Source organism: Parus major, chromosome 26, assembly GCF_001522545.3.
Source record: "Parus major isolate Abel chromosome 26, Parus_major1.1, whole genome shotgun sequence".
Taxonomy (NCBI): Eukaryota; Metazoa; Chordata; class Aves; order Passeriformes; family Paridae; genus Parus; species Parus major.
In genome coordinates this window covers 5,095,355-5,107,379 of record NC_031795.1, presented here as the reverse complement: position 1 = coordinate 5,107,379, position 12,025 = coordinate 5,095,355, and the positions used below count along the sequence as shown (strand labels likewise).

General features: G+C 53.3%; 1 protein-coding gene across 1 annotated transcript in view; it reads left to right on the top strand.

Moving 5' to 3' along the window:
* The window catches only part of ATP2B4 (ATPase plasma membrane Ca2+ transporting 4), a 53,586-nt gene extending 42,057 nt beyond the window's left edge, over positions 1–11,529 (top strand). The window contains exons 20-22 of the mRNA XM_033519965.1: positions 70–252; positions 2,033–2,122; positions 6,666–11,529. Coding sequence (XP_033375856.1) covers positions 70–252; positions 2,033–2,122; positions 6,666–6,962 — 570 coding nt within the window. The 3' untranslated portion in view covers positions 6,963–11,529. The remainder of the gene's footprint in view (positions 1–69; positions 253–2,032; positions 2,123–6,665) is intronic.
* The last annotated feature ends 496 nt before the right edge of the window (positions 11,530–12,025 follow it).

Here is a 12,025-nt window from a genome sequence, read left to right as displayed (position 1 = left end):
ATATATATATATATAATATAAGTGATACACAACAGTAACAGCCGCTGCCGTGTCCCCGAATGTCCCCAGCTGATCTCCACCGTCCCAACGAGCCACCTGAAGTTCCTGAAGGAGGCCGGGCACGGCATCACCAAGGAGGAGATCCCCGAGGAGGAGCTGCCCGAGGACGTGGACGAGATCGACCACGCGGAGATGGAGCTGCGGCGGGGGCAGATCCTGTGGTTCCGGGGGCTCAACAGGATCCAAACCCAGGTACTGGGGGGCAGCGGGGCCGGGGGGGCTCTGCCTTCTCTGTCTCCTGTCTCTCCCTCTCCAGGACGCCATCTCCCCCCAGGCCAGGCTTCTGCTGCCTGTGCCTTCCCAGGGAACCTGGAAAACCTGGATTTTGGGATGGCTGGGGGTGTCCAGCAGGACAGCAGTCCAGCAGGAGGCTGGAGGTGCTGCTGATGGTCAGCTCACAGCACTGTGGGGGGCTGTGCGGGGTCCACGGAGCCCCCCAGGCTCTGCCGTGCCCTTGGTGGCTGCTGGGACGCTGTTCCCAGTGGGAATGTCCCCAGTAGGGACCTGCCAGACCCTTCCTGCTGTCTCTCCTTGTGCCACCTCTCTGTGCCAGCTCCACGCCCGGAGCTCTCAGCCCTGCGGCACAGGAGGGGAGAAAAACCTCTCAGCCTTGTTACATCAGTTGGTTTTCTCTGATGTTTTTCCCTGCTGTTTCCCTTTTTCCCCACCCCAAAAGGATGGGGTTTTTTTGCTCCCACCAAGCAGGGAGAGCTTTGTGCCCCTCACTTTCCCTGGAGGCCAGGGCAGGGCTGTCCCACAGAGGGAGGTCCTGGTGTCCCCGGGCACGAAGAGCTGCTGGGTCACTTTTGTTCCTCCTCCTTTCTGTCCCTGTGACAAACAGCCCGGCCACAGGGGCTGGGGCAGATTCCCTTTCCTTCTCCTCGGTGAGCTGTCCCCTCCACGGTGTCACCTTGGTGGCTTCGAGGTGAAGCTCAGCCTCGTGAGCACTGAGGGGCTTCTTGTGAGGGGTAACCAGTGTTTCACTCAGGTGAAAAACATGCTGGGAGCTTCCAGGATCTTCTGGAAGTGCTCCAGATGTGCTGGAAATCCGGGAGCTCTGAAGGGCTGCGGTGCCAGAGGTGCCCCTGGGGCCGAGCCTGGAGCTTCCCAGGTGTTTCCCTGTGGTGGAGCTGAGATGAGCTCTCGCCACGGGAGAAACGCTCCTGGGTGCTGGCACCTCCTGGCGCCTCTTTAGGGTCCAACCTGAGCACTGGGGGGGCTCCTGTCCCCACTTGGGGTGTCTGAAAAGGGCACAGGACTCTTCCCCCCGGGCCAGGGAAAAGAAGATTTGTGTGTGAAACACCTCCAGAGCTGGGGCTGGAGGAGGTGTCTAAAAAGCGCCACAAAGCGCCCAGGAAGCCACGGTGGCCCCCGGATGCTGCTCAGTTCTTCAAGCCTTGGGACACATGCACAGGGCAGCCACCAGGATGCTGCATCCCCAGCGGCCCCCAGGCCTGGGAGAGGGGCTGGAACACCTCCTGCTGCCACGGGAGCTGTGGGGAACCCATGGAGCAGCCCCACAGGGCTGAGGCACCAGCAGCCCTTTCCCACCGGCTGCCCGCTCGCACCTCTGCCCACCCTCTCTGCCTCTTTCTGCTCCTCCCGCAGATTTTCGGGATAACCCCAGGTGTTTCCTCTGCTGCTGCCTCCCACCACAGCCTTTTTCCCGGTGGGGGGATCAACCCCACTGCTCTCGCTGCCGTGGGAAGGGCAGAGCCGGGCGCTCTCTCTCTGCTCCCCCCCTCCAGCACCACCAGCAAAACCCCCCGTGGGTTTCGGGGAGCCTGGGGTGGGCTGGGGGGGTGCTCTCTCCTCCTTCCTCCTCCTCTTCCTCGCCTCTCCATCCTCCTCCTTCCTTGCTGTGTGTGTGTCTGCCCTCCCTGCTCCCGCCCACCCCTGTCCCTGTCCCTCTCCCTGTCCCTGTCCCTCTCCCTGGCGAGGCGTTGCTATCTCACTCTCTGGTTCTTTGCAGATGGACGTAGTTTACACATTCCAGACCGGCGCCTCCTCTTTGCAGGGAGCCCTCAGGAGACAGCCTTCCATCGTGAGCCAGCACCACGATGTAAAAAATGTTTCTAGCCCAACCCATGTAGCTCTTTCCTCCGTCAATTCCACTCCCACCACTTCTGCTGTTGCTGCTGCTGCTGCATCTCCTCCTGCGGGCAGTGAGTGATGGTCTCTATTACAATGCATGACTTCTAATAACCACAGAGAGCACCTGCACCCACCTAACCCCGCCTGTTCTCTCTCCCTCTCAGCCTTGACTCGCACACTCAGTTCCTAACCTGAAGGATGGGGCGGGAAAACCATTCAAAACCCCAGTTTTTATGCTGTTAACAAAGTTACGAACCTTTCTGGTCCTTTCCCACCCCGTTCCTTGTTGTTTTCCTCCGGTTTTACCTCTTCTCCTCCTTTGCAGGGCTGGTGTTTGAGTCCACCCTCCTGAGGGCAGGCAAAAATTGCCGGTTCTTGCTCAAAAAACCCCGAGTTCACGAGCATTGCTGGGAGAAGGGCAAGGCTGAGCCCAAATCCTGCCGGTTCTTTCCACTGCCCAGCCCTGGGACACCCCGGGGACGGGCAGAGGCATTGCTTGAAATCTCTTCTGGAGGCAGAGTGGCCACTGGGACTGTCCCCAGGGCTGGCTGAGCCACGGGCAGGAGGGACAGGCAGGATTTGCTCCTGCCGTGGGTGCTGCCCCTGGAAAACCCTGCCTGTGGCTCAGCTGGTGACACCTCGGGGCTGCTGTCCCCCTCTCTGTCCCCACCTGGGGACTTGCATGGCCTGGTGACAGAGCTGAGCCATCCCTGTGCTGCCCTGGGGACATCTCCTGGCTCTGTGGGGACATCCCAGGGTCTGTGGGAACATCCCCAGGCTCTGTGGGGACATCCCCTGGCTCTGTGGGGACATCCCAGGGCTCTGTTGGGACATCCCTGGGCTCTGTTGGTGCCCAGGGCAGCCAGAGGATGCTCGGTGCCCACCTTGCTCTGCACACTCTGGATCTTGGAGTGTGCAGACACCGCTCTGCATGGAAGCAGGCACGGAAAACAATTCCTGCTGGATCCCTGTGGGAATGCTGGGTGCTGGATCTGGGTTTCCAGACCCCAAAAAAAGCCCTCTCTGTGTGTGTGTGTGTTCATCGTGGGCTGCTCTGCACACACCGGGATCCCAGGGTGTGCAGACACACAGCTGTGCATGGGAACGGGCATGGAAAACAATTCCTGCTGGGTATCCAACGGGAATGCTGGATCCTGGCTTTCCAGACCCCCCAAAAAAAGGCCCTGTCTGATGTCAAACCCCTCCGTGTGTTGGTTGTTGGGGCTGGTGAGCACGTGGATTCTGTCTGCAGGCTGGGAGCAGGGAATGTGTCTCTGCTGGATAATTGGCTTTTTTATTGCACAGTCACTTATCCCCGTTCTCTGATTAGAGAAATACCCTCGGTGACTTTCTGGAGAGCTTTCAGGCTCCGCTGTTTATGCACTGTGGGGGAGGAGAGAGAATTTGGGATAATTTTGTTTTCTCTCTGTTTAGCTGACTCTGAGGCTGGCAGCTGATTGAGTTTAACCCCAGCGATTCTGGAGCAGCACAGCTGCCTCCTGCTCCCGCCTGCATCTGGGAAAACCTCCAGGATTTTCTAATGGAATCAAATCTGCTTAGAGCAGCCCAGAGCAGAGGGGTTGGTGGGGGAGATGAGACCAAAATGCAGCTTTTTTGCAGTCTGTGGATCCGTGTTTTCCCCATTTTGCAGCGAGGGGTTAGAAAACTTGGATAGAGTCGTGCAAACTTCTCCAGGAGCTAACCCAGGTCTCCAAATCTTCCTGCTGTTTTCTTGCCTGGATTTCTCTCGTTTCCCTCTGCTGCTTCCCTCTCTCCCAAAGCTCCTCTTCCCTCCATGCAGATCCGTGGTGCCCCCCTTCCCGTGGATGAGTTTTTCCAGGGCTGGATTTGCTGTGTCCCTCCTGGCATTGCTGGGAATGATGTTCAGGTTCTGCAGAGCCGAGCTGCTCCCTCTGGGAATTCTGCCCTGGACTGATGGAGCTGGGCAGAGCCAGGGGATGTAATTCCCGTGGGGCACGTGGAGGTTTCACGGGAATGAATTCCAAGCCTGGAGGTTGCATTTGAAGTTTCCAGGTGGAGAGGAGGCGGGAGCCGGCCGTGGGAGGGAGGGAGGGGCGGCTCCAGCCTGGAATTCAGCTTTGCTGGCACTGCCTGGCTCATTCAGAACACATTTCCTCACTGTTCCCTTCCCTTGACGAGGGAACAGCTGAATTCCTCTCGCAGCAGGCGATGGGGGAAGGAGGAAAATCTGAGGGAAGCTGCAGCAGGAGCTCCTTGAGGGGGCTGAGCAGGAGACTGAGCACAAATTCCCTGGAATTGCTCCAGGGAGCTTTCCCTGCTGCTCCCAGCAGTGCTGGACAAATCTCCAGTGCTCTGGAGGTGATTCCTTGGGAGAGGAAATCTGGTCCCACATGAGCTGCTCCTAAACCTGAGTTTGTAGGTGCCACCACCTCGTGGCCCTGGCAGTCCCTGGGCTCTCCTTGGCCATCCCCTCGTGGCCCTGGCAGTCTCTGGGCTCTCCTTGGCCATCCCCTTGTGGCTGTGGCAGTCTCTGGGCTCTCCTTGGCTTGCTTGGATTCGTTGTCCTTGGCTCAGCTGTTTTTTGGGGGTCAGGACTTGCTGTTCTCGAGTTGTTGCTGATGTGACAGATCCTCGGTGGTGTCCTGTGCATTCACCTGAATTGATCCCAGGGTTACCAGTGCACAAATCCAGCTCTGAATTGCTTCCCAGCTCCCTCCAATTCCTGTTTTTCCAGGGTGCTCCAGCACTGGGGATATGCAGCCCATGCCATCCCCTGTGCTCCAGCTCGGGTGTGTGGCCCTGCTCCCTGTGCTGGAGCTCCTGGGGCTGCTTCCAGCTGGGATGAGCCGATCCCGTGCCGGGAAATGCCTCCTGATCCTGAGCCAGGTGCAAAACAAACGTGGAAGGGTGTCCTTGGTGAGAGGGAGCAGGGAGAACTTCCAGGGTTCCCTGCTCTGGTTTTGTGGGATCAGAGATCCTCAGGAGGTTTTGGGCTGTGCTGGAGGGGTGAATTCCGAGCTGGAGGAGTGCCACACCCAGGGACAGTGTCAATAAAGGGAATTGAAATAAAAGGACAGTTTAAATAAAGGGAGTTTAAACAAAGGGACAGTTTAGCCCAGCCCATCTCAGCAGGGTTTGGGGTGAGGTCTCTGCTCCCCCAGCACACCTGCAGCCCACAGAGGTGGCAGAACACCCACAGCTCCTCATTTCCCTCTCACCAAGGGGATTTCGGGATCGTTCCCCCTTCAGCTCTGTCAGCGGGGAGGATTCCCACAGGGATGCTGCTCCCTGCCGTTTTTGTGGGATCTGGGGATCTCCTCCCTTTTGGGGTGCAGTTTCAGCCACGGGGACATCCCAGGAGCAGGCGGGGGGTGTTCCTCGGGTGGGGAGCACTGGAGGCAGCTGAGGAAGAGCAGAGCTCCTTCCACAGGGCAGGAGATGGAGCACAACGACTGAAATTGAGCCTTTCCTGGTGCTTCCAGCGCTGCTGGAAAATCTTCAGAGCTCTGGAGGTGATTCCATGGGGGAGCAGATCTCCTGTCCCTCACAAGCTCTTCTGAGGCTTCTGTGGAGCTTCCCTAAAATCCCCGCAGAGCTGGGATTGTCAGCCACCTGATCCAAAAGCCGTGAGGCTGGAATTGCAGAGGATCAGGAGGGAGCAGGGAATCCACCGCCAGGCGTGTTCCCAGAGCTCTCCCTTCCAGTGCAGCCATCCCCTGGTGCTCCAAAACAGGCTCTGGATCTCCTGCTTGAGCCTGGATTTTGGTGGAGCCGCCCCAGGATTGTGTGTTCGGCTGGAATTCCTTTAGAATATCCAACAGAATGCGAGCTGGCTCCCAGCTCCATCAGATTCCCGTTTTTCCGGGCCAGTGGAGCTGCCTTTGGAAACCACTGGGAAGGACCCAGAGCTCCAGCAGCGTGGGGAAACCCACAGAGACCTGGATTCAGTTCCCACCTCACGGCACCCTTGTGCTTCCCACGGGCTCCCAAAACGCTGGAGACGCCTTTGGGCAGCCCCATTCCTTTCCAGAGGTGTAGGATCGACCCTGCCCAACCCCACTGACGGCTCCCACAGTAGAGTTTGCCCTGCTGTTTGCCTAACCCACCTCTTTTTGGAGCCATAGTTGCCCCACCTCGTTGTCCTCGTGTCTGTCCACCCCGAGGCGCGCACACACACACACCCCGACTTAACGAGCGACTAATTAACGCATTTTTGGCTTCCATCCATCCAGACCCGTGATGTTGGGGTGGTGGTTTTGAGTCGTCCCGTGTCTTTTCTTGCAGCTTCTGAGGCCGCCCCGTAGCCGGTGGGTTCCCACCACCCCCGTAGTGCCTGACTCTGCCCCCAGTTCACCGTAGATGTCTCATTTTTTGACCGAGCTGTCTGTTCAGTGGTGGTTTTGTTGCTGTGGTCGTGCTGTATTTTTGTTCGATGGTTGTCTCTCATCAGTTATTTTCACTTTCTCCCCTCGAGCTCTGCCCTCTGGCAGCCCCACTGACCCCTGTTTTTTCCTCCCCACGCCGCCCAGATCAAAGTGGTGAATGCGTTCCGTAGCTCCCTGTACGAAGGCCTCGAGAAACCCGAATCCAGAAGCTCCATCCATAACTTCATGACTCACCCAGAGTTCATCCTGGAGGAAGACGAGCCTCGGACACCATTCCTTGACGGCACCGAAGACGAGCCCGAGCCTGACGGACTCCAAAAGCGAGGTGGGGGCAGCCCGGCGGGGTCGACGGCCCTCAACAGAAACAACAACGCTGTGGACAGCGAGTTCAGCTTCCCAGAGCCTGGGAGCCCCTTCCACAGCCTGGAGACATCCGTTTGACCTTAGAACTTGGAATTCCTCCTCCTCCTCGTCCTCCTCGTCCACCTCGGCCCTGTGTGATCCCGGCAGCAGTAACTGGTCACACGCTGTGGTCACTCCGTGTCAAACTGCTCATGCCTGTGTCATCATCTGGGTTGGTTTATTTTTTTTGGGGGGGTGGGGGAAATTATCTGGGTTTTTTTCTCTTTTTTGTTTTTATTTTTGTTCTTTTTTGTGTTTTTTTTTTACCAGTCTTTAGCAGTGGGAACCAGAGTACCACCACGCTGGGTGTTGGGAGAGAGGCTAAGCCAAACAAAAAAAAAAACCAAAAAAACCACAGAATTGTGCATCTCCATCCCTGATTTTTTGTGGTACTCACCCAGGGGAAGCTGCCAGCTTCTTTCCTCTCCAAGAGTTGGGCTCCAGGCACCTGGAGCCAGGGGGTTTTCACTTTGGAAAAATGCATGTTCCAAGGAAATTCAAATTGTTGTAGTCTTACACGCCCTCAGCACGAAGGCTGGGGGTGCACTTGTGACTTGATTTTATTTTTTATTATTTTGGTGGGGTTTGTTGGTTGTTTTGTTTTGTTTTTTTCTCCACTCGTGGTTTTTAGAGGTTTTCTCTTCTAATGTTGGGGTTTGCTCTTTGCTTGTGGGGTTTGCCCCCTTACCCAGTGGGAAGTGGGATGGGGCAGTCACCGCTCCAGTGCGAAAATTAAGGAATAAACTAAAAAATCCCAGCCAGAGGAAGGTGTTTACTCCAAGCTTGAGAGATCCAGGGATGCCCACCAGTCTTCCACCTTTGAAAAATGGTACCTGGGTTTTTTCCAGCTCCCCCTCTGTGTGTGCCCACACTTTTTTCTCTCTCTGTTTCCAAACTGGGAGATGAGAAATGAAGTTGGCTTGGCTCTAACCTTGCTGGAGGGGAGAGATTCAGATTTTCCTGCAAATGTGGAGGTGAAACTGCCAGGGAAAAGGTGGAGAGACCCATCCCCAGTGAGGGATGCAGTTCCTTCCTGAGGAATTTTAGGAGAGGCCTCTCTGCTGCTCCTGGTCAGGGGGGAAGCTCTTGGTGAGAGGGTTTTTGCAGCTCTCCCAGCTCCTGCCCTCCAGAGCAGAGGGATTTTTGCCCTTTTTTCTGTGCTGTCAGGGTCCAGCACCCCTCAGCCTCGCAGTGCCGGCTCCAGGGAAACGCTGAGGGATCCAGGAGATGCCCAAAAGCCGTGGGAGGCTGAGTGGAGAACACTGAGGGCACAGCAGGTCCTGAATCCTGGGAGGGATCAATCCGGCTGATGATCCAGTGGAAGGCAGGGAGGCCCAAGGATGATCCCTCATTTTCCTGGAGGTTTGGCTTGGATGGCTGCAGCTCTTCCAGAGAAGGCGCTGCTGGAGGCTTGGCCTCATTTCGCTGCTTTATTTGGAGGCCATCTCCTCCTCTCCAGCCTCGCCTCCACCCCTGGGAACAATCCTGGGAGAATCCCTTTCCTTGGAGCTGGAATGTCCCTCTGGTGATCCCTGGAGCAGGCGGCGGGGTGGGGGCTTCTCCTCGTTGTGACCCCTGCCCTCCTCCATCCCCTCTGGCTCGCTCAGGGATGCGCTGGAAGCGCCTGTGCGAGGTCATTCCCATCCCTGGGAGCGCAGAGGATGTTTATTTTTTTTTGGGAAAGGCTGGCTCTGGCTGGGTTCTCCTCCCCTTTCCCGTCAGGAACGCACAGCGGAATCTCCCGTGCCTTGTCCGAGCACTGCCTGCAGCACCTCCTGCCACGCCAGGGCCCAGATCTTTGCCGAGATTTTAAGTGTTCCTTAAACCACACCGCAAACCAAGTGTCTTGGCTTCGCCCCCTCCCGGCACCGCCTCGCCCTCCCCGTGGCGAAGGAAAGGTCCTTAAATCCCAAAAATCCCAAATATCCCAAAAATCCCCAGTGTCCCACCCTGGTGCTGGCGAGCTGGGCGTTGTTCACTGCCAACAGCGAGAAGGAATTGCCACCACTGCCCGTCCCCAGTGCAAATTCAGTGTCCACCCCATGCCCAGCTCCTCCTTCCCTCCCTCCCCCCCAAAAAAATAACCCAGGGGAGCGAGGGGATCTTGGGTTAAACACCGGGAAATACAAAACAAAACAAAAAAAAAAACCCAAATAAGGGGTGGTTGTGGGGTTTTGGTTCTGTGCTAAAGGTGACGTTGCTTAAAAAACAAAAAGAAAAAAAAAACAAAAAAAAAATCTCATTTTTTTTTCTATTTTAAATACATGCAAAAAAAAACCAAAAAAAAATATATATGGTGTTCTTACAAGCTTACATAAATATTTATTAAATACTTTTTTTTGGGGGGATGCACCGATTTTTTTTTTTTTTCTTTTGATATTTTTTTAATACCTCAGACCTGTTGAAATAAATAAATAAATAAATAAATAAAATAAATAAAAAAGAAAGACTCAAACCAACAACAACTTCAAGCCAACTTTGGAGGCTCTCAAAGTCACTCCCAGAAATCTGTGACTGGCAGGGTTTGCCACAAAGGGTCTGGTCGTTCCTTTAAGTTTGCTCTATTTTTGTCGTTCTAGTTTCCATTTTAGGAGTGGGGGGAGGGAGAAATAATGCTATATAAATATTATGCAAAAAAAAAAAAAAAGAAAAAAAAAGAAAAAGAAAAAAATTCTAGTTTTCTTTAGCTCAGAAACTGATATTTTTACGTCAGCCATATGTATTTTGTTTAAAGAAAAAAAAGAAAATAAAGAAATCTCCAGTCCCGCCACTGTGTGAGGGCAGTTGTGAGGGACACTTTAATTAATTCCGTGGATTAATTAATTCAGCCATCGGATGCCAGTCAGCTTCCTTTTCTCTGAGCAGCCATCTTTCTACTAGATGTGAGTTGGATGACACAAATGGGGTTTTTTTATATAAATATCTATAAATTTTGTTGCTGTATGGCTGGTTGCTTCAAGTATAAATGTTTCTTGTGCAAATTTCCTGTAAAGTTACTCTTTTATTTTTTGTTTTTTGGGTTAAGTTTCAGTGATATCCTGGCAGCAGCTGACTCTTGGCTTAAGTTATTGAGGACATTACACAAAAAAAAAAAGAAATTTGGGGGAGATTGGTGCTCCAAAAAAAAAAAAACAAAAAGGCATGGTCAGCAGCGGCACGGACTTTTGGGGACTCTCTGCAACATGCCTTGACTAGGGGGAGATATAAATATATATATAAATATATATTATTATGAATATTTCTGGGTTTTTTTTTTTTTTTCCTGCTTGGTTTGAACTGCCACGAGTGCGTGCACGGAGCAGGGGAGGGACAAAGCGCCATGCCCGCCAGGAAGCAAAGCCACCCCCCCCTCCCCTCCTCGTTGTGATCCATGTTCAACTTACCTTGGAATGCTTTGTTATTAAAACACTCTGAACATCCTTCTGCATCCGGTTCTTCATCCCAGCAGGGCCCCTCAGTGGATTTTCCGTGGATTTTCCGTGGAGTTGGCGGATTGGTACCAAAGACATCCCTGGTTTGCTGGCCAGGCAGCTCTCGAGGCGTTTTTCTCCTGCTGAGGTTTCTATGATTTGCACAGGGTGTGGGGAGGGAGGTTCATTTCAGGTTTTATTTCCTTTTTTTCCCCCCTCCCCAAAAGGTTTTTTCCGTGCAATAAAGCTTCCGAGTGAAATTTCCCCACCGATCTCAAGAAGGAAACAAACTAAATCACATTTTAGCATGGGCGGCTTTTCCCACCCATAGGGCCTGGAGGGCTCAGCCCCTCTCTGAGGGGAAGGCTGATAAAAAAACCCAATCCCAAATTCAGGGGGGCATCCCCGAGGTGCCAGCACAGCTCCTGTCACCCTCTGGGACCGCAGACCCCAAATCCCTGCAGGGCTTTTGTCCCTCTGTGGGGACACCTGGACCTGCATCGCTTCTGCTCCATCCCCAAGCCCTCATGGAGCCCCCAAAACGCTCTCCTGCACCCCCAGATTTTCCCCTTGGGGCACAGGGATGTGGAGGAAGGTTTTTCCTGCTCCTTTTCCACCCAAACTGGGGGATTTTGGCACCTCTTCCTCCCCAGCATTCCCCCTTCACCCCCAACTCTGCTCTGTCCCGCTCCCCAAATCCCTCAATTTTCATCCAGCAAAGCCCATGGCTAAAACTGCCTTTAGTTTCTTTCCTCCCCTTCAATAAATATATATATATACAGTCTGAACTCAACATTTATGTGTGTGTATATATATTTATCCAATGCTCTCACAAAACAAAAAAACTTTCTTTTGAAGAGGGCACGTGGAGCTGAGTTTTTCTTTTTTTTTTTTTTTTTTCCAGTAACTCAGTATAATAAGCACTGGTATTTTTATATAAAAAATGGGAGGAAAAAGAAAAAAAAAAACCAAAATACAAAACAAAAGACTGAATATTATGTGGTATGCATGACATTAAAAAACAAAACAATGGTGGTTTCAAAGCAATATGTACCCTGGTGTGTTTGCCATATCCTAGAGTCCAGCTTAAAGTGCACCTGATCTGTATTGCATTTTGATATTAATCTCTATGTACAATGTTTTGCATGTAATTTATATGGATCTTGGGAGAAAAAAAAAAAACAACTAAATAATCTGAATGAATTGTCTGTTGGCTTCTTCTGAGAAAACAGACTCCAAGCAGAGATAATAATCCAAAGTGGAAGCAGCAGAGTGGTTGAGGGGTGGGAAAAAGCGGTGCAGTAAAAAAAAATATGGAGAAGGAGAAAGGGAACGGTTTGGAATCAATAAAGCTTTGGCTGTTGAGCAGAAACAATGCGAGTGCATCCAGAGAATAAAATGTGCCCACGTGTAACCGTGCCGTGCTCCGTGTGTCCGGCACCTCGGGGAGTCTGTCCCAAACCCTCCCCGAGGATCAGGGTGGAAAGAGGGATGGGGATCCAACCCCAGCTCACCTCAGCGCGGGGTTTTTCTGTCATTTGGTCGCTTCTTCCTCCACCTCCAAGGAAAATGCCCCAAATGTCACCAAAAAGGGGCTGTTGGGTCCTGAGGGGCCGCGCTGGGTCCGGGATTCTCCTTTCCCCATTCCTGGCTGGCCTTGGTGGAGTTGAGATTTCCTTCCAAACCCAGAGT